The 22,681-nt window shown below is 34.6% G+C and overlaps 3 protein-coding genes across 3 annotated transcripts; 1 reads left to right on the top strand and 2 right to left on the bottom strand.

The window, feature by feature from the left end:
- Positions 1-3,945: 3,945 nt before the first annotated feature.
- On the top strand, positions 3,946-5,643 carry MONOS_8252 (uncharacterized protein; the record flags this gene model as incomplete). Its single annotated transcript, XM_067878646.1, has 5 exons — positions 3,946-4,052; positions 4,491-4,517; positions 4,575-4,777; positions 4,883-4,974; positions 5,122-5,643. 5 exons carry the CDS (start codon positions 3,946-3,948, stop codon positions 5,641-5,643), a joined length of 951 nt encoding a protein of 316 aa, XP_067727331.1.
- Positions 5,644-5,732: 89 nt separating this feature from the next.
- Positions 5,733-6,671, bottom strand: MONOS_8251 (putative replication associated protein; the record flags this gene model as incomplete). The annotated part of the gene is made up of 1 exon (XM_067878645.1): positions 5,733-6,671. One exon carries the CDS (start codon positions 6,669-6,671, stop codon positions 5,733-5,735), a length of 939 nt encoding a protein of 312 aa, XP_067727330.1.
- A 6,026-nt stretch (positions 6,672-12,697) lies between these two features.
- Positions 12,698-22,104, bottom strand: MONOS_8250 (uncharacterized protein; the record flags this gene model as incomplete). Its single annotated transcript, XM_067878644.1, has 4 exons — positions 12,698-21,478; positions 21,556-21,779; positions 21,836-21,915; positions 21,972-22,104. 4 exons carry the CDS (start codon positions 22,102-22,104, stop codon positions 13,090-13,092), a joined length of 8,826 nt encoding a protein of 2,941 aa, XP_067727329.1. The 3' UTR covers positions 12,698-13,089.
- Positions 22,105-22,681: the final 577 nt, after the last annotated feature.

Here is a 22,681-nt window from a genome sequence, read left to right as displayed (position 1 = left end):
TGATGGTGAATACACTCCTCCAACTTCTTCTTCGACTTTGTTTGAACACTTTTGTCTACCTCTTCGAATTGCATCGTTTCTTCCTAAAGAGAAAATAAAACATATATCAACTTCTAACAAACATATTCAGCGAAAAACACAATTTTGTGACAAAATCCGTAGTTGCTATTTTATTAGTGGAATGGAAATAACAATGACAAAAATGAAAACAACAAAGATCAAACATTCGCCTTTGCTCACTTTCGTTTGAATTGTACATCTTTTTTTTCAAGTCAATTATACAATTTTTATCTTATTTATATCTATTTCTTTTAATATGCAAAATGGGAATGAAAATCACTTTTTCAAAATGCGGATCAATGTGGAGTTTATGAACCAAAAAAAACAATATTTCGACTGAAAAGATGATTAAAAGTGCTATCGAAGGTATTACTGATGAAAAATTGTATATTTATTTGATAATTATTATAAATAATCTTCATTTTTTTTTGGAAATTACGTTTTAATTTCCAGAAACCTAAATAAAGATGGTTTTTCAGAAAAGCAGGATTCATGATTGTCAACGATCGAAGATACAGCTTTGAACTCACTGATGAATATGATAAGAATGCCAGAAACATTGAAAAACAGAATTTTGTAGTGTCAACGAAATTGGATCAATGAATAAAGAAAACTACTCTTGATGAAGAATGATCATTTTTTTAAAGAATAGTTCATTGAACGAACAAGATGGCAACAACAATGTTGAGCCACATCGTTGCATTGATTGTCATTCATAAACTTTAATTGTTTAACATTTTGTTTTCAGTTTTTTATTATCAATTAATTGAGAAAATTGTGCAACTTTTGATTTTCCATTTATTTTATATTTATTTCTCAAATCACCTTCTATTCATTTCACATCAATGAAATAAATAAAATATATTAATTTTGAAAGACTGTTAATTGCATTTTTATGATAGAATGAAATGAATTAAAGAAAAATAAAAAAGTTAAAGATAAACTTTTGTCTTTCGATTAAAATAAAATTATTAAACGGATTCATAAAAAATAAATATCAAAGAGACATATTCAATGTTTGTGAAGAATGATTAAAACCTCTGAACAGATATAAAAGCTTAACAAGAAAAAATAAAAGTGTCACTTTTTGAGATATTAAAAAATCATTTCTTAATAATCTTATGGCTTATCGTATTATAAGAATCAAAAGAACAATTCAAACGATACTCTGAATTTAAGAACGTAAATAGAACGAAAAGAACTGCAAAAAATACGTGATAAGCATTTCATTATCATGTATCAACTTTCGAAACTTCAAACAAAAATTTTTCAAATAAAAAAAGTCCAAAAACAAAATATTTAATACAAACTCAATTCATTTTCTCCCACATTATTGGTTATCATTGAATGCAATTTAAAAATACTTCCTTTTGGTTATCGGATCATGAGGGATTAAATAAATGAAAAATCTTTGAACGAATTTTTAACATTCCTTAAAAACAAAGAAATGTTGAAATGATTTTAACATCACCTTGCAAACCATGAAATGTTGAAAGTGTGTAACAATTTTTTCAATTAGTTAACCGCATTTTTCATTTTCCTCACATACAATCTTAAAACAATAAAAGATATATTGTTTCAGGCGAATGCACAAATAAACGAAGCAATGAAGAAGTGTCCAAGAACAATGTTGAAGAGAATATCACCGTATCTTATGAAATACAGGTTTGACTTTTACTTTTTTCGAGTTAACAATTTTCATTGAGAAATGAGGGAAACAGAACGAATACTTTTAGCAAACATTTGGATTGAAATAATATAGCCGATATTACAATGCACTTTGATAACAGTTAAAAGATAAACTAGCAATAACTAATTTTTGTTTAAAGAAACTTCGTAGAAATTGTATCAAGCCTGTTATTTTGAATATATGAGAGTTCATTCAAAAACATGTTAGCATTATTGATAAATAATTTTTTTAATCTTTTTCTTTTTTAAAGTTTTTGCTTGTTGAATGATTGAATGGATATTTTCTTTTTTCAAAAGAAAATATAACATTCAATCCATGGTCTTTTTTCTAAAATTTGCGACAATAACATCTATTCTTTTTTTTCCTTCATTTCTTGTTAAAATTTATAAAAATTCACTTTTTTTGAAAGAAAACGGTGATTTTTATATTGCAGTTTAATATTTTTGTGGTATAGAAATGAAAAAGACAAGATCTTAAAAAATTGTGAGTGAGATATAAAATAATAGCAATTTTTATAGGATATATCTGTTATTTAAACAGCATTTGTTAAATTTTGCTATTTAAACAACAAAATACTGAATTTGTTTGTAAAAAAGGATTCTATTGATGTTAAAAATTAATAATAAAGTTTATCAATTATAAATTTTCGTTAATAACAGAGCAAACAGTGTTTTTCATTTAACTGATTTTTTCAGTCTAATTTGACTGAAATGTCAAATTTTGCAAAGTTGTAAAAAATCTTCAAAATTAAGATGAAATAGCATAAAAACGGTGTGATTATCAATTGTATCTATTATTAATATGATAATAATGTAATATTTATTTTGTTTTATGTATAAATTATTGAAAAAACAAGAAGTCAAACCTGGTTTTTCGGCATGTGCAATTTTTCCTCTTCGCGCTGCGAACATCCCGCCAAAGCACTTCATTTTAATTATGATTACCACCTGCATGCTTTTTATTTAGTCATATCATCTCATTCGTGAGATAATTTTGTTGACTGAAAAATAAAAAATTTCTTTATGGTATTTTTGATTTTTTTCGAATTTTTAATTTTTTCGTGATAAACCGTTTTGATAATAAATATAAATTGAGTTAATTAATTATAAACATGTAAAAAATGTTTATTTTCCAAATTGGCAGCATTCCATAGAAATTTTTCAAAAATTCATTTTTTCAGGCAAGTTGATATGGGATGTCAAATAACCTAACCTGGTTGACATTTTTTTCAGAAATATTTTTCCTTGTTTTGCATCCTTTTGCTTTTTTCTTTTGTTTTTCACCTATGACAGTTTATAATTTGCATTAATATCGAGTTGTCATACAATTTTCCGAAAAAAAGTTTTTTGAGTGGAGAAAAGCGAGAAAATTAATTATGGGTCTGAGATAGGTTAGGGTTTGTTTTTGTGCAGCCTACGGTTGTCCAAATTTATTTTTGAGATTGCCACAGCTCCTCGGGGCGGTGTCTGTTCCTCACCAAAGCCTGCCTGGTGGTGGAGGTGGGCAAGCACCTTCACCCAGTATTTTCGGTTTCTCCCGCACCCCCTCCCCCGGCGAGAAAAACGCCTTTCAAGATTCTGGATGCGTCGTGTTTTCCCCTAACCTAACCTAGATTTTCATGCATTAGGTTACTTAGGTGAGTAAGTCCTTTACCATGTAGAACGATCTGTTTAGGCATTTTCTTGGCTACTTCAGTTAGGGGTTTACCTTCTTGTATCATTGATATAGCTTCATCTATATCGGATCTTTTTCCTTGTGTGGGTAGTTCACCTTTTTCGAAAAAGTCATTGTCTTTAGTGCAGTAGTTTCTATTGTCTTTTGGGGTACCTTTAGCTGATTCTATATGGGCTCTGTCACCTATCATGTGCTTAACTGTGTTGAAGGCTTTTTGATTTTTGAAATGAATATACCCTTGAAGGTGTGGAGTTCCTGAAGCACCGATTTCTTTGCCAACTACTAAGTATCTGCAATCAATGTGTTTTATTCTTTCGAAGTCTTCTTCTGCATAATTATTTAGAGTGAAACACCAAGCACGACTACGCATGTTCTCTAATAATGACATCCTGGAAATTTAAATATTAAATTATGGGTTCTCTGATCTGACCCCTAATTTATTTAGAAGTTGCCGTATAGTATTACCGGCAACTTCTGAGACTTGTGAGATCTTGGAAAATATTAAGGGTATGATCGAAAAAATGAACGAAGACGAATGGACTGATGACATGTGGTTCATGACTGTTCCTATTACGTTGCAAGCGTATGAGGAAGATGTCAGTGAGAACTGGGCACCGCGTTTTACTAGGTGTTGGGGAATGCAGATGCAGAATGCTATGATGTATATTGACTCATTGGAAGCTGTTTATCGTAGAGCATGGAGGCAATTTGCTTCAGTGCATAATAGGATGGTATATAGAAATAGACAAAGACCTAGAGCATTAAGAAGGCAAGGATCTAGAGAAAGGCAGTTATTAGCTTGGCGAAGATTTTATCTTCAATATATGAAGAATAATTTTAATGTTTATTTGAGAAATCATAATAAAATATTTTATGAATTTCATGGTGATTGGAATAATCCATATATTTTAAGAGATGTAACTTTTTATTAACCATAATTTTATTTTATAATTCTAGAATTTGATCATAAAATTCCTATTTTTCCTTTGCATTTTTACATGTCACTAGCATCAAGTTTAATAAGAAGTATTCCAAGTTTTGCATCTTCTGCTTTTTCTTTGTATAGGTCTATACCTGCAGCAACTAGAAGTAGGTTATCCCATTCTACTATTAATTTAGGTCGGTCTATGAGTCGGTCTATGATTAATAGGATTAGGAGTGGTGATAGATCTTTAAGGTTGTCTAAAGGTAGGGTTAACCTTAATGCTACAGGGCAAGGTCGTGTGCAAAATTGGAAGCAGATCAAGCAAACTGGAAGCGGAAAGAAAATCCATAAACGTGGACGTAGGTATCGTTATAGGATGAGGAAAATTCGTAGACGTAGATATAGAAGACGAAGATATAGATATTTAAGTTGGATTTATAAAAATCGTCCACCTATATATCAGTCTTTTACCGTATTTTCTTCTCGGTTTTTTGCATATAATATGCCAATTTATGAAAATGATACAAATTTAGTTTCATATCCTGATAATGCTGTATTTCTTGTGAATATTAATCCAGCGTCGCCTACACAAACTGATCCGAAATGTGATTATATATTGTATAAAGTACGACATGAGTTATATTTTAATTTTTCCGGCGATCAATATGCGTTGACTGATTTCAGTCATGCGTATATTCGTGTATTAGTTTTTCGTCGTTGGGGTAATTATGTAAATATGGAAATTAGTCAGAAAATTTGGTCTATGTTTAAGTATCCTTGGCTTGCAACTTCAGGTTATGTTTCGGGATTTAAGAAAAGATGGCTTCGTGAATTAGGTGCACAGTTGTATATAGATAAATTGCTACGTGTTAGTGATGAAACGAAATGGACCACTGAATTTAAATTTAATGTTTATCCTAATCGTCATGATAGATTTAATGATAATCTAGATATAGACTATTGGCATTATACAATAGTTATGTTAGCTGGATTCGGGCCTGAAGACAAATTTAGTAATCTGTATGGAGCAGCTCAAACTGCTTCATTACAAGTGAATTATAGGGCTGTTAGGAATTCCTATTGGAAATATGCAAGTGGAATGCCATTGGTTGCTAATCAAACAACTGTATATAATGTTCCTGGTATACCTGATACGGGTAAAAATAATCAACCTAATATAGCGTTAGCTGTGGACAGTGGTTCAGTCGGAATTGAACCCGCGGGTGAAACCGGCGCCTCCGGTATGAACCCTGTTCATACCAAAAATTTTACTATTTTAAAAGATGATAATTAATTTTTTTTTAAGAAAAACGTTTCATTTTATTAATAATACGCATGTTAATACTCTCAAATTAAGATATGTGAAAAATGAGCAAATAAAAATTAAAGTTGATTAATAAAATCTTCATTATCTGGTTGAGTGGGAAGTGTTTCATCTAATTCATTAGGTTCTTCTAGGTCATAAGGAACATGAATGTTCTTTACTCTTCTTGTTACTTGACCCATCTGACTTTTTGTAGCTACACATTTTTTTAGAATTGTTTCAGCAGGTTCTGTAGCTGTAAAGAATACTAGGTTCGAAGTAAATGTACCTGAATCACCTTTTGTGTTAATCGCAGGATTGCACCATGGGTCTGTTATCTTTAAGAACATTTTGAAATCCATAATGTCAGGATCGAAATCATCAAAAACTGCAATTTCTTGATTAGTGTAATTTGTGAAAAAGCCAGGAGAAACTGGCCAGTTATAGCATCTCCAACCTAATGATTCCTTTAATTCCTTTTCTTTATTTTTTACGTAGGTAGTCTTTCCAGATCCTGTTTCACCCCATAGCCAGTAAGTTTCTCTTCTTTCTGGTCTATCGCCTTGTTTTTCTTCTTGCAATATATTATGTAGATGTGTTAGTCCTTTTCCATGCAATACTATTTGTTTAGGCATTTCTTTCGCTACTTCTGTTATTGATTTCCCTTCTTGAATCATAGATATAGCTTTGTCTATATCTGATCTATTCCCTTGTTGTGGCAGTTCTCCTTTTTCGAAATAGTTATTTTCTTTTGAACAATATTTCCTGTTGTCTTCGGGAGATCCTTTTGCAGTTTCCAGATGAGCTCTATCCCCTATTATATGTTTGATAGTATTAAATGCTTTCTGGTTCTTGAAGTATACGTAGCCCTGTAGATGAGGAGTTCCTAATTCACCTACTTCCTTGCCTACTACTAGATATCGGCAGTCTATTCGTTTTATTTTTTCGTATTCTGCATCTGTATAATTGTTTAGTGTAAAACACCATGCTCTTCCTCTCATGTTTGTAAGTAGTGACATCAAGGATAAATATATTTTATTTTATGGGTCAGATCAAAAATTTTTCCGAACCCATAATTAGTTGCCGATAGTTTAGTATTACCTATCGGCAACTTCTGAGACTTCTGAGAGGTCGGAAATAATTAAGGGTTAGATCAAAAATGGTTAATTGGAAAAAAAATCCAGTTAGAAAATGGGAGTTCTTGAATTGGAAAGGCATAAGGAATAGGAATGTGGCTGAGTTTCCGTGGAAAGACGATCACCATCGAAATGATGGTAAGAATCAGCGCAGAGCGACACCTATTGAAGGAAAAGTAGTTGTTAAATTGCGCTGTCGAAGTGCCATGATTAAGAGAAGGTTAAGAATTGCTGGGGTGTCTCCAGATCGACGCCCTGTCATGCGTAATGCACGGAAAATAATTTTTAGAGAAAATTTTTAAGAAAGGTGGAATTAAAAGGAACCATCTTAATTATGAATCATAGGACCCAACATTTGAATTCAGTCAAAATACTATAATATCACTTTAATTTTTGCACTTCTTTTTGTGACAAAATCCGATTGTGATTGTATGCGGAGTGACTTAAAATAGAAAAAATAAATATCAATTTATTCATTAATTAATTTTGGTACGAGTTTTTAATTTAGTTGAATTCCTCAAAAACACATTTTTCAATAGAAATTACATTTTTTCATGTTTTGTTATGTTATTCAGACTTATTAAAACATAATATTGAAATATCAAAAATTCATAATTTTGATCAGAAATTCGATTTTTCATAGCAAAAATCCCCCATAATAATAAAAAATGGGATAATATATTTTCAGTCCTGTGATTATATGCGATGGAAAATGAATGAGAAATTGGCCAAAAATGTCGGTGCATGGAAAAATGTGAATATTAACGAATGTGATTATATTCGTTGTGATTATATATTGTATTGACTGTATAAATAGGGGTGATTATTTTTGAAAAGTCGCAAATGATTGATTTTCAAATAAATCAATAATTACAAATTTAGCTAAAAATTTTGTTTGCATGCACCAAACTTTACTAATATGGAGCCTATTTCTGGATAATGCTATTATATGCATTCTGAAGAAGATTCGTGAGTGAAAACATAAATTTGAGCAAAATGTGAAAATTTTGATTTATTTGAAAATAAAACATTTGCGACTTTTCAAAAAGAATCATATATATATATACATATATATATTTATCTGCAATTTGATAATTTATTCTTTAAGTATTGGTGGATTTCTTTTTCAAAAAAAGAAAATAAGTGAATTTTTATATTAAGAAACTAATTGTCTTTTTCAAAGACAAACACAAATAGAATTGAAAAAATATTTTATATTTAACTCATGATGTGATACAAATATTTTTTTAAAATGTATATTTTTTATATACTATCATGTTGGCATTTTTTCTCTGTTCACATTAAAAATGCAAAAAATATTATGCCCCATAACCCCTTCTCATCAAATTTAAATTCAGATCAAAATTCCATAAACAAATATAATAATAATTCTTCATATTATTATTCAAACAAGAAGTAAATTTTCGTTTAACCTTTTAAGAGAAAGCCTTTGAAATAGAATTTCTTTTCAAATTTTTCCTTCCCATTTTCTTCATTTTCTTTCCATCGAAAGAGAAATTTGAAGAAAATTCGCTGAGTGTTCTTCAAAGCAAAATTTCATGAAGGATAGGCTTTCCAGACGTTTGGGAATTTGAAAATGAGGTTTCCCAATATTTCTTCCTTTAATAATTTGATTTTCTATATAATCATAAAAGTACTCAATTGAAAAGAAAAAGTTGCTAAATTCTCATTGAAATGCCCACTTTTATGCAAATTCCAAATGAAACATTCATCTTTCACTTCTTTCCCCCGACTCTTCTTCTTTGTATTTGCTGCCTTTGTGTGTGCTTCTTTTGTAAATTTGGCGTGTTTCATTTCAATTCCACTTGATACGTCTGTCTTCGACTGAGTTTCGGAATTTTCAATGAAAAAAAAAATGATCAGAAAGAAGGAATTATAATCTTAATAAATCTTTTATGAGTTTATTGAAGAAGAAGATATTGAAATATCATTCGTAGAATTCGCTTCTGTGAAGATCGAATGGGTGTAATTGAAAATATGGTTGGGAAGAAGTTGGTGACGATTCAATAACTGCGAATAAAAAAAGGAAAGAAAGGAATCATTCAACACAAATGCGCTTCAACAGAGTTGCAGTACATAAACTGAGAACTGTTTGCCTATTGCTGTAACCACTTTTGTTTCATGTGCTTCATTCTTTCTATCTATCGTTCTTTCTTTCTTTTTTTGCTCTGCATATTCCGCCTGATCATCTCCGAAGCATTCGCCTTTTGTTGTCAGAATTATCGCTTGTCTTTATAAAACGGATTCAAATGACAGTGTGAATCTCAGTCAAAGGAATAAGTCTGCAAATATGCTTTCAACTTATTCTCAGCTTTTAGTCTTAAAAAAATTGCTCCATCGCTTCCCCCTTCTTCCTCGTCTCCATTTGCATTTTTCGACTCGTCCGCTGATGCAGCATGTAATGAAGGTTCTGAAAAAGAAGAAGAAGAACAGAAAATGGAAGAACAAGAAAAACAAGAGGAAAGAGAAGAAATAGAAGAAGAAGATGATGCATTATATGAGAAGAATAAAGAAGAGGAAGAAGAGGAAGAAGAAAAAGAAGAAGAAGAAGAAGAAGAAGAAGAAGAAGAAGAAGAAGAAGAAGAAGAAGAAGAAGAAGAAGAAGAAGAAGAAGAAGAAGAAATCAGTTTGGGGAGGTTTTATTGTCTGCTGCTTGAACTTGAAACGATACTGAAATTGATGCTTTTCCATTCAGTGAAAGAAAAGATAAAAAATGGAAATGCAGAAAAAGACAACTGAGAAGAAGAAAATGAAGAAGCTTCGAAGAAATACAGATAAACAGAAAATCGTTGTTTTAGTTGAGGATTATGAGCCAACGAAAGAGAAGATGGAGAAAAAGAAAATTGGACGACAAAGGAAGATGAAGTGAAGCTGTTGAAGAAGAATGAAGAAATTCGTCTTTTGTGTTTGAAGTGTACAACTCTTTGGCCTGTGTGAGTGAAAACAATCAGAAGCCAATGAAATGCTTGGAAGACGAAGGAAAGATGCGATGATTATGAATTGAAGGAGTTTGCTGTTCTTCATTTCAACTCTGACGAAGATAGATGAAAAAAGTCGGCATTCATTCAGCTGTGCTCGTGTTGCATATCACAGTCTGGAAGAAACTAATTCTTCGACGTTCAAGAGGAGAAAGCCAATGGCACATGCACAAACATATAAAAGGGATGCAATAATAAGCATTCTGTTGAATGACGATGAAGGTTGAATAGGATGATGACTCCAATTTCTCTTCCATTGCACCAACTCCGAAGGAAATATGTTTCAATATAAAATTGCCTCTTTTGTTCAAAATGGCTGAACCTTCGAAAAATGAAATCCAAAAGCGGCTGACGTGAATGCCCTTCGATTGCTAAAAAATACTTAACAATTGAATGTCTCGCAGTTGTTGTTTCTCCTTTCTTTTGAAGCAAAAGCGGAATCAGAAATAGAATTTCATCGCTTTCCATGTCTGCCCAGCGCAGTCCGAGAAACAGGAAAACCTTATAAATAAAACTGATATTTTGGGGTTCTCCTTTTTTCCATTGAATTCTTGCCTTTTTTGTGATAAATATCCTTCCCTCGATATTGCCAGCCACTTTCCTTGCCAAAAAATACCCCAAACTGCTCTCCCTGCCTAACATTCCAAAATGCTATGCAATATTGTGCAGATTTTGTCCTTCACAGAATACCATCAAAAAATCTTCATTTTTTAAACATCAGTTGAATTTGTTTTCATCTCTTGTTCCAAATAAAAATCATGAAATTCATGTATATTGCGCAACTTCATTTATTTCCCAATGTCTATACAATAATAAGCTCCATTCACATCGTATTGCTCCACAAAGCGGAGATTGGCCATTTCAACAATTATTCGGATTCCCAGGCTTTGGAAAGGATACAGATGGAAATACCTTCACAACAAACAGAACAATAAAAATCACATACACTACATCTTTTTTGCTATCTTCAAAATTGTTGTATTCCTCCTGGCAATCCAATTGTCAAAAATAATCTGACAAAATTTCGTCGTTGGGAATATCTTTCCGAGCATCCATGTCGAAATAGAAAATAATATTTCTAGTTCAACAGGTAACGCTCACATACGGAATTCTTATTCTGCGCAATTTCATTCCAGTTCAAAGTAAATAATTCGATCATTGCAACCATAACATCAAAGTGAAAAGACAAAGCGTTCTGTATCTTTGCAATTACAAATCGAAAATGTCGCACAAGATAGAATGGCGTGAATGCATATATTTTTTTGTCTTTTATGAGTTTTTATATTTCATCAATTTCTCCATTTAAATATATACGAATTCAATATGAATGATCAAAATTTTGTTGTTTAATGTTTTCAACATATTTTCAAAAATACAGGAAACAGAAAACACAAAAAAGTCCACTGGCATGCAATCATAATTGATATATATTGCAGATGATTCTTTCTTTTTTCAATTTTTTGAAGAATTGTTTTCCGAACTTGAAGATTGCGATGAGGACGAGTAAAAACTGAAAATCGAAGAAATGAACGAAATTGTGGAATATATGGACAGAGAAGGATTTAAATCCATTTTCACCAAAGAATTTTTCAATCAAATTAACAAAATGATTGAAGAAGAGAAAATTAAAATGGAAAATGCAATGGGGTTACTGAAGCACTTGGGATATTGAAAAGTTCTTTTGGACTGGTTGGGTTATGGCTTTAATAGTTCTTTGCTACGCGGAAGATTTGAGAAAATGATTGTAGATGAAGATGAGAAAAATGAAGAAAAGAACGAAAAGCTTTTAATTGATAGTTGTGAATGCTATCTTTTGCTTAAAAACGGATCACCTTATGAATTACTTACAATTTGCATGCGTTTCCTTCTGAAAGTTGCATTGAAGAAAGATGAAAACGAGAAAGCTCAAAAAGAAGTGGAAAAGGCTTTATTGGCTTTGAGTTGTGTTGACCAATTTTATGTATGAACGTTGTTATTTCCTTTTTGATATCATTTTATTATTTTCATCATTTTTTATTAATAGGATGTTGAACAAGAACTGTATTTGAAGGAAATAAATGAAATCATCAAACATCAACAGGAACGCAGAAATCTTACAAGACTTGCTTATCAGTCTGCTTGGCTATTTTTTATGTCCAGATTGAGATATGACAGAAGCTTGGAAGAAGTGATTGTGAATGAACTGCATTATGCAAGAGTGACAACAAGAGAACTGGAAGAGCTATCAAAATGTGTGGATTGGGAGAAAAATGAAGTGGAACGAGGAAAAGAAAAAGAAGAGCTAATTTTATTAAGATGGTTCAAAACATTGGAGATATATTTTCGCAAATGTCGTTCGAGAAATGAAGAATTAATTGGTCTTTTCGGAAGTATTGCTTGGGTGTTAAGAGCATCAAGAGATAATTACAAAGAAATTCACTCTTATTGCAATTTTTTATTTAGAGCAGCAGCTGATAATAGAGCGGTAGAAGTTGACATCTTATTGAAAGGAGGAGCTGTTGATGCTGTTTTGGAGGAAATTCAACGACCAACATTGAATGAATTTGAAACATGTGGATGCTTGCACTTCTTTTTGAATGTTTCGAAGCGATTGAAAGGAAAGAAGAAAATGGTAAATGATGAAATGAAAAGAAAAGTCTTAAAAAAGGAGTTTTTGGAAAAGATGGAAGAAGAAGGATACGAAGACGCCATCATAAGCTTAATGAAGTTGATTTTATGGAAAGATAGTACTGGACATTTTTCATGGAGCATTGCAGATTTCTTGTGAATGTTTGAGAAAATGAGATGAATTGCGTTTTGTTTTTCGGAATAAATATTTCACTTGTCTTTAGATTTTTTCAATGTATCGAGCACATCATTTGTCATAAAACCAGAATTTGGAAAAATAACTTGAATTTTAAAACAAAAAGATCGATTGTGACTAACTTTTGAATTTGTACAACGTCCGAAAATGTGCATGAAGTGAACATAATACACATTCAAACGGAACTTCAGCCAATTAATCATGAGCTCTCAAAAAGAACGAAAAACTAAAAAAATAAGCATTGGAAAAGAAATGAAACGATTTGAAAAAACAAGCGCAATCAAACAAATAAGCATTTAGTGATAGACACAAAGTCCGTCATTCTTTGAATAGACAAGAAAAAGATAAATTCGAGATTAAAAATATGAAGCGTCAGACATGGAGAAAGATTATCAATTAACATCGTTTCAATTAAAAACCGACTAAGCTGCTTCTTTTTCTTTTTCTTTCATTCCTTTTTTTAATCAGTGCAATTTCATACAAATTGTCAAACTCTTCATCACACATTGTGTTCGAGTCTTTGACTTTTCTCCTTTTTCCCCGTAAACTCAAACTCCTCTTCATTCAAATTGTTCATTTCATTTCTTTCACTTCCTCTCTCTTCACCTCTCCCTCTTCTTCTTCTACCTCTTCCTCCCTTTCTCCTTTTCTCCTTTTCTGATTCGCTTGCCCTTTCAGCACTTCTTGCTCTTTTCATCGCAGCGCTTGGTGGAAATTTATGTTCTGGTTGAAAGCGAATGTCCGTCAGAAGAAGGAATCCTGGGTGATAGGAATTGAGCGGAGTCAACGGAATCCCACGGGAAGTGCGAGTGCGAGGGGTGGAAGAAGAGGAGGAAGAGGAAGAAGAAGAAGAAGAAGAAGAAGAAGAAGAAGAAGAAATCGAATTGAATCCTTGCTGAGGAGTGAAAGGAGTGTGAGGCGTTGAATGAGGCCGAACAGAAAGAGGAGCAGAAGCAGGGTGAGTGCGATACTCTGCTTGTTGGGTGTTTTTCTTTGCACTTTCTTGAATGCCCTCTGCATTTCCAGTTCTTTCCATCTTGACTTCGCTCTTTTCTCGTTTTGTTTCCTGCTTTTTGTGTGTGCTTAGCTTCTTTTTCAGTTTGTATTGCGCAAAAATATCGAACCCACCATTTGATTCAGTGCTATCAACACTCTCAACTTCTTCGCTTTCCTCTCTTCTCTTCTCTTTCCTCTCCTTTCTCTTCTTCCTCCTCTCCCTTTTCCCTTCCTCTCCTTCTCCATCTCTCTCATCCTCTTCCTCTTCCTCTTCCAATCCTATCCATCTCTTCCCCGGCATCAGCGCCAGCCCAAACGACTCTCTGTCTCTCTGCTCGCTCCACCCACTCACTGACCCTGCTGGTATCCACGGCGCTTTGCCTGCTGGCTGGTTGCCACAGAAGCTGTGGAAGCCACATTTTGTGCTGGAAAACGGAGAGGCAAAGAAGCCAGCAGCAGAAGAAGAAGGCGTCTGCTGTTGAGACTCAGATGGGCGGATCGATGCCAGTTGCGCAACACGCGGAAGCGGAGGAAGCGATCTTCTACGCCTACGAGAGCGAGAATTGGGGGTGGAAGAAGATGCAGAAGGAGTAGACAGAGCATCGGGTGTGCTGTACCGCATCAGCGCAACACGAGGCAAGAAATCCTTGCTGACAAAACGGGACGAGCGTGATCCAGAATTGTACTGTTGTGTGGGAGTTGAATGGAGTGGAGAAACAGAGCGATTTCTGGATGCCAAAAGGCGCAGCGAGGCGACGCGGGGAAGAGGAGGAGGGGTGGAAGTGTTTCTTCTGCGCTTTGGAGGAGGAGGCGGAGAGGATGAAGCTTCTTTTGTTGCCGCACGTGATGTTCGCTTGCCCAGAAGCGCCACACGAGGCAAAGAAGAAGCGCGAAACGAAGAGGAAGAAGGAGAAGAAGAAAGCGCAGGGTCTCTTTTGATCACAGGAATCGCTTTTCTTCTTTCTTCCTCTTCTTTCTTCTTCCGTTCTGCCTCTTTCTTCCTCTCTTCCTTTTTCTCCTCTTCTTTCCTCTTCAGCTCCTTCTGCCTCTCCTCTTTCTTCCTCTCTGCTTCTTGCTTCAGCTGATTATGTTTTTCTTCTCTCTTCTTCTGCTCCTCCCTCATCTTCTGTAATGCTTCCTCTTTCTCCTTCTCCTTCTCTTTCCTCCTCCTCTCTTTCTCCAATTCCTTCATCTTCTTCTCGTTCATCTTCTTCTCGTTCATCTTCTTCTTCTCGTTCCTTCTCTCTTCTGCCATCTGCTGCCTTCTCTTCAGCTCAGCATCCATAACTGCCCTGCTCGCATCATTCGCCTCATTTAGCTTGCTTTTGCTCTTTCTCTCTTCTTTTCCTTTCTTCTCTTTGTCTCTTTCTTCTTTTTCATTTTCCTCTTCTTTTTCCTCTTCTTCTCCTTCTTCCTCGTTTTCTTTCCTTCTTCTTGCTTCCTCAACAAACTTCTCCACTTTCTTCTCCAAAATCTCTTCTTTTTTCCCTTCAAAATTATGCTCCATGCAAAATGCATGAACAAGCGTTCTTCTTTCCTCTTTCTCTTTCTCTTCTCTTTCATTCTCATCTTCACTTTCCTCCTCCTCCTCTTCCTCCTCCTCTTCCTCCTTCTCTTCCTCTCTGCTTGTTTTCTTCCTCTCAAAAGAGAATGGCACAATCAACGCAGCTGTCTCTCCTTCTTCCAAAGGCACATCAATCTGCACAGTCGAATATTCTCTCTTCTTCTTCTTCTTCTTTTCGCTTTTGTGTGTCTGCTGCTGCTGCTCATCATTGTCTGTTAATTCTGCCTCTGAAATAACTTTTGATTTCTCTTCTTTGTTCTCTTCACCTTCTTCACGTTCCTCGTCTTTTTCTCTTTCTTTCTCCTTTTCTTCTCCTTCTCCTTCCTCTTCCATTCTTTTCTCCTCTTCTTTCACTTCTTCAGTCAATTGTGCCTCTTCGCTATTTGAATCAGAGCTGACTGTCAAACTATCATCTCCTTCACTTTCAGCGATTGCTTCTTCATTCTCTCCTTCTTCTTCTTCTTCCTTCTTTTGAATTGATTTTTCTTTTTCTTCTTCTTCCTTCTCCTCATCTTCATCTTCTTTCTCTTTCTCCTCTTCTTTCTCCCCTTCTTTCTCCTCCTTCTCCTTCTTTTCATTCTCAATCATTTTCTCCTTCCTTCTTCTTATTTCTTCTATTTCCTTCTTCACTTTCTGTTTAATCTGCTCTTTCTGCTTCTTTTTAATCTTGTTCCTTTCACAGAACAATTCCACTGCTTCATTCATCTGTTGATCATTTGCATCAACATTCATCCACAATTCTTTGCTCTCTCGCGAATTCACAGGAATTGATAAGCAAACCATCTCTGTTTCTTCTGATTCTTCTTCCTCTTCTTCCTCCTCCTCCTCTTCATCTTCTTCTTCTTCCTTCTCTTTCTTCTTTGCTTCTTCTTCTTCTTTCTTCTTTTGATTCTCTTCGTCTTCTCTTCTCTTTCTTTCAATCTCTTCTTCTTCTTTCTTTTTGGCTTCTCTTTCTCTTTCTTCCTCTTCTTTCTTCTTCAATAATTCTTCTCTTTCTCTTTCCTTTTCTTTTTCCTTTTCCTCCTCTTCCTTCTTCATCATCTCCTCACATTCCTCAATCAACAGCGAAGGAAGAGGACATTTTGTGTTGATGACACACATCGGAGCATCCACTTCAGCAGATGGCTTTTCAAAACATTCGAGAACAATACAGTCAAGTTTGAGAGAAGGAGAAGAAGGAGAGGAAGAGGAGGAGGAGGAAGATGAGGAAGAAGATGAGGAAGAAGAAGAGGAAGAGGAAGAAGAAGATGCAAATGGATGAAGAGAAGAAAGAGGAAGAGAGAAAAGAAGAGTTGTGTCGTCAAAGAGAACACAAGGGAAAGGACCCAGATTAGAATGTGGATGAAGCATTTGAGGAGAAGAAGATGATGATGACGACGACGACGACGATAAGGTGGATGAAGAGGAAGAAGAATCAGCCATTAAACTTTCATCAGAAACTGTTTGTGTGTCAGAAGAAGGCAGAAGAGCTCTGATGTATGGAAAACGATGGAAGAGAGACAGAAATTGAACACCTCTCAACACACCTGTTCTGTTTGGAGAAGAAGAAGAAAGAGAAGAAAGAGAAGAGGAAGAAGAAGAAGAGAAATTAACAGTTTCACGTTTAACTTCACTTTCTTCCTTTTCTTCGAAATTATCTTCTTTCTCCTTCTCTTTTTCTTCCTTCTTTTTCTCTCTTTCTTTTCCTTCTAATCCTTCTTTCTCCTCTCCTTCCTCAATCAGAACAGCAGAGCAAGCAAAGCGTGGCTCAGAGAGAGAGACAGACAAATCAGTCAGAAACCAAATTTCGTCGCTTCTTTGGATAAGAATGTGGAGAATATGAACTCCTCCTTCTGAATTGCTGATGTTTTTGGTGGGTTTGGTTGGAGTGGAGGAAGAGATGGAAGAAAGAGAAGAAAGAGTAGAAGAATTTAATGGAGAAGAAAAAGAGGAAGAGGAAGAGGAAGAAGCAATTTTTGAAAGATGCTTTTTGATAGCTCGTTTGGCAGAAGAAAGCAAAGTTGGGCCATCCAAAGAGAAATGATACAAATGTTGATTGTTTGGAGAAGAAGAAGAAGAAAGAGAAGAGGAGGAAGAGGAAGCTGAAGCAGAAGCGGAAGAAGAAGAAGAAGAAAGAGAAGAAAGATGCAAAGGTGCAGTTAGCAATGTGTCAGAAGAGATGATAAATCCAATTCTGATGAATTCTTGTTTGTTTGTTCGCTTCTTCCCTTCAGATGAAGAATTTTGATGTTCATTTGATTTATTTAGAGAATATTCATCTTCAGATGAAATTACTTCATTTTGTGTGTTTGGCAATGAATTTCTTATTTCTCTCTTTTCTTCATCATCACCTTCATCATCATCTTCTTCTTTTTCTTCTTCTTCTTCTTCTTCTTCTTCTTCTTTATTCTTCTCATTTAATGCATCATCTTCTTCTTCTATTTCTTCTCTTTCCTCTTGTTTTTCTTGTTCTTCCATTTTCTGTCTAATTTTATTATCATCATTTCCTCTATCTGTCTCTTTCTCTGTCTCTTTCCTTTTCTCATTCTCTTCCTTCTCTTCTTCTTCCTCCTCTTTTCCTTTTCCTTCTTCCTTTTTCTCCTTCTCTTCTTCTTCTTCTTCTTCTTTCTCTTTCTCCTTCTCCTTCTCCTCTTCCTTCTCTTTCTTCTCTTCATCTTCCACAATCACACAACATTTCCTTCTTTCGCATCCAAATAATTCTTCATCAAAACTCTTCGTTCCTTCTCTTTTGTCAACAAAATGACAAAAATATTTTTCTGATCGAGAAAACAAACAAGAAATAAACGAAAAATCAATTTTCTCTTTGGAATATTTCTCTTCTTCTTCTTCTTCTTTTCCTTCCTCTTTCTCCTTTTTCTCTTCCTTTTCTTCTTCTTTCTCTTCTTTCTCTTCTTTCTCTCCTTCTTCTCCACTAAATTTATATTTTGGGTGTTTGCTACCATCAACACGGATGACAGGGCAGACACATTGAAGAGGAAGAGTTCTGATTAAAAGAGAAGAAGAAGAAGAAAGAAGACGAAGGAGAAGAGAGAAAGAAGGGAAATAAGAAGAGGAGGAGGAGGGAGAAGAAGAAGAAGAAGAATGTTTGAGAGAGAGGGAAGAGAAAGGAGAAAGAAATTCTGTTTCATTTTTGCCGGCAAAGAAAGAGTTGTGTGGCAGATTAATCAAAGCAGACGCAGCCGCCAGAAAATGATACGAAGAAGGAAGAATAAAATCATTATCATAATCTTCTTCTCCTCCTCCTTTTTCTTCTTCTTCTTCTTCTTCTTTCTCTTCTTTCTCTTCTCTTTCTTCCCTCTTTCTCCTCATTCTTTCCATGTTTTTCCTTGTTTCTTCCTCAAAATCATTGAGAAATGCAACCAACTCTTCAAACACAGAAAGCATCACACAAATCACACACCCGTCGTCTTTCTCTTCTTTCTCTTCTTTTCTTCCTCTTCCACTTCCACTTCCGTGTTTCGCACTTCCTATTTTAGACTTTTTATTTTTTCCCGTTTCTTTCTCTTTCTCTTTCTCTTTCTCTCCTTTTGTTATTTCTTTTAATGCAGCTGAATAATCAAGTGTTTCTGGAAAGATTCGATGTTTGCAAAGCCTTTTTTCACTGAAAGAAGAAGAAGAAGAATTGGCTTTCATTTCATCTTCTAATTGAGATTTCTTTTTTCTTTCACCTTCATTTTCATTGTTATCATCTTCTTCTTCGTCTTCTTCTTCTTCATTTTTTCCTTTTCTTTTATTTCTACTAATTTTCTTAGATTTCTTCTTTTTTCGACTGTTTTTCTGCTTTCTTGTTGAATTCAATTTGCTTTTTTCTGTTTTCTTTTTTCCTTTTTTATTTGTTTTACTTCTTTTTCCTTTGCGTTTTCTATCTTCATCATCATCTTCCTCTTCTTCATCTTCATAATCATAATCATAATCTTCTTCTTCTTCTTCTTCGCTTTCCTCTTCCTCTTCTTTTCCTTTTCCTTTCATTTTTCCTTTTCCTTTCTTTCTTCCTCTTTCTTCTTCTCTTTCTACTTCTTCTCTTTCTTCTTCTTCTCTTTCTTCTTCTTCTCTTTCTTCTTCTTCTCTTTCTTCTTCTTCTTCTTTTTCCTTTTTCTCCTTTTTTAAATGAGAATATTCAAAAAATGGCTGGCAAACTGAATCCAAATGAAGAAGTGTGTTCACTTTCATTGCATTCAGAAGAGAAGGAGAAGGAAAAATGGAGAAAGGAAAGAAGGAAGAAGAGGAGGAAGAGGAAGAAGAGAGAGAGGGAGAGGGAGAAGAAAAGGAAGAAGATAATGAAGTTAATTGAAATGAATCTGGTTGTTTAGAAGAAGAAGAGGAGGAGGAGGAGGAGGAATTAATAGAACAAATATTTCTTTCTCTTTTTTTTGAATGATAAATCGATTGAGGTGTAGAAACAGCATTGAAGCTGGGTGAATGAGAAGGTGTAGACAAAACAGAAGAAGATGAGGAATTTGAAGAAAATGAGGTTTCATTTTCATTAGATTGAAGTTTAGATGAAGAGGAAGAAGATGAAGAAGGAGGGGGAAGAGGAGGAAGATCAGAAGAAAAAGAAGAAGTCAATGAAGAAGAAGCGGAAGAAGATGATGATGATAAAATAGAATGAGAAAGTGAATGGGTATGTGAATGAATGGGGGAAGGCGATACAGAAGCAAAAGAGCGAGGCGAGCGAGAAATGAATGGAGAAGCAATGGCTCTGTCACTTTCTGCATCAGAATTGTCACTCAACCGCCAGCTGTGCTCAAGAAAAGAGGAAGAAGAAGAAGAAGAAGTCTTGTTGTGTTGAGGTGTAAATGAATGAATGAAATTTTCTTCTCCCTTCCTTTCTTTCTCCTCCTTCTCCTCCTTCTTCTCCTTCTCCTTCTCCTTCTCCTCCCTTTCCCTCCTCTCTCTTCTTTCCCTCTTCCTCCTCTTCCTCTTCTCCATCCCTCCTTCCTCCACCCACTTTGCTGCTGACTCCACAAACAGCACATCGTCTTCGTCTGTGTCGAGTGCCCATCTTCTGATGACAACATCACACAGAGCAGCCAGTTTGAAGAAGAGGAAGCAGAGGAGAGAGAGAAGACGGTCAGAGAGAAGGGAAGAAGAAGAAGGGGAAGAAGAAGATGATGATGAAATTGATGATGATGTGGATAAAGAAGCAGAACGTATTATTTCATTCAATGAATTGCCATCTTCAATTCCTCTTCCATTCAAAGGAACAACAGAAGTGATTTCTGAAGGAGCAGAAAAAGTTGGCTGATTAAGATCACGCAATAAGAAGTGGAAGGAAAGACGATTGGAAGGAGAAGAGGTTAATGATGATGATGACGACGACGAAAGAGAAGAAGAAGAGTTTAAGTTTGTGTTTTCGAAGAAGAATTGGAATTTGTGGAGTTGATTGGCAAATAGAGGAGGAAGAGGAATAAAAGGCAAATCCTGTGTGTTTCTCGCAAAACTCTGCAGATTTTCGTTTTTCCGCTTCAAAATCGGAGAAAATGGAGAAAATTTGGAAAATTTTGTGAAATCGCTAAAGTTTGAGGGAGAATTATAAATGTTCTGAGAATAAGAAGAGGAAGAGGAAGAGGAAGAAGAAGGAAATGCATCTCTTCTATCGAAAGAGCACCAGCCAAACATCGATCTGTTGGCAGACTGAATGGGAAAGGCAAACTGCAAATGACTCATTTTGCTGCAATTTGATTGAGCTTCAGTTAAATTTGATGTCTTTTGCTTTCTCTTCTGATTGAATTTTAAACCCTTCTTTTTCGTTTTCTTCTTTCCTTCTCTGCCTTCTTCTTCTTCCTCCTCATAGCCATTTCGTTCGTGTTTCATTAATTCTCCTTCATCTCCACTTATTTTGTCTTCATTCTCCTTCTCTCTCTCTCCCTCCATCAACATCACTCCCGGCGCATTCATCGCAATCAGCTGGCATCTATCCACTGCATACGACAGAGCACTTCTGAATGAAGGCAGATCATCGCACAGGAAGAAGCAGGCACCAGGGACAGCAGAAAGGAGGAAGGCGAAGATAGCTGGGTGTGCCAAAGGCTTTCTTGTGAGATTTGCAAGTGAGTGAGAAAGAGACGCTTTTGGATGTGGCGGAGGTTGTTTTGAAGGGAAAGGAGCAGGATTTAAAGGAGAAGACGGAGATGATGCGAACATGAAGAGAAGAGAATGCGCTTTGGCGAGTTCTTTGCCAAGCTCAGTGCTGATTTCACGGAAAGGATGGGTGCGATGCTGGCGCACAGAACAGCTGTCTTGTTGCTTATTCGAAGGCAAAGGCGAAGCATCTACAAGCCCAACTGCAGAGCTCGAAACAACAAGAACAACTGGAATTCTGGTCCCTCTGGTAAAGTTTGTTTTAGAAAACAAACAAAAAAATTTTCAAATATCCTTGAAAAAATGCAAAAAAAAGAAACAGACTTGTTGTGCTTTATTTTAATAAGAGTAACAACTCGCTTTAGCAATAAAAACAAATGGTTCTTTTGAGAGGATGTCCGCATGCTTCTGGTGTCAGATAAACTTGAATATTCTTCAAAAGACTTTTCCAGTTTCATCTTTATTGAATTGTTTGAAAAAACTGAAAGTGGAAATTGAGTTGGTGTTAGCAAAGCATGCACAACAGTTACTGTATCGAGAATAGAAAACTTAAAAACGTATAAAAGACAAAATTTGATTATTTCGTCTCAAAAAGAAAACAAACATGATTATTATCCAAAAAAGTTTGAACAATTTCTTTACAAAATGGAAGCTTCTTTAAGTTAACATCAAGCACAAGATAATCTTCAATTACATGAGATGTTATATTAAATTTTAAGTGCAATAAAATCTTTTCATACAATCAAAAGAATTTGCAGTTTTATTCATGATTGTTTTTGAGCAAATATATGGAGCTATGGTTAAAATCATATGATCTAAATCTTCTTCATTGTCACTTCCGTTTGCTGTTTGAACAACAGAATAAAATGACATTACTTATATTAAATAATGTCACTCAAATGAACACAATTCAAAAAAAATAATTTAAAGTTAAAAAATACAAAAGATAAATGCATGTAGTTAAAGAAAATTTACTCATAATACATACAAAAAATAACTCAAATAATATGACCAAAGTTTATTTCAGAAATCCCCAAATTTTAATATTTTTATTTGAAAATATAATTATTCACATAGTGATCGTAATTCACAATTAAAAATTTTTGTGTCAAAATTTGACAGGAGAAAGGAAATGAACATGTAAAAACAAAGGAAATTCGTATGAAAGAGAAGAAGAGACATACGATGATATTTGCGTAAGATGATACAGAAGATTCTTCATTGTCTTTTGTTGAAGCATCAAGAATAAATAGAAATGATAAAACTCTTTAAAAATCAGATGTATCTTCATTTGAGAAATGGAAGAAGAATTGTGGTAAGAGAATGTGAAGAAGAAAAAAGAGAATATGTGAAACAAGAAGAAAGATAAAGTTGAGAAAAGAGAGAGAAGAAGAGAAGAAGGGCATCAATGAGGCTACCGAAATCGAAGAAAAAAGGAAAAAATAGCAAG

This window comes from Monocercomonoides exilis, assembly GCF_001643675.1.
Source record: "Monocercomonoides exilis strain PA203 chromosome Unknown scaffold23-1346700, whole genome shotgun sequence".
Taxonomy (NCBI): Eukaryota; Preaxostyla; order Oxymonadida; family Polymastigidae; genus Monocercomonoides; species Monocercomonoides exilis.
The sequence above is the reverse complement of the archived record's forward strand: the minus strand, read 5'-3'. Positions and strand labels throughout refer to the sequence as shown.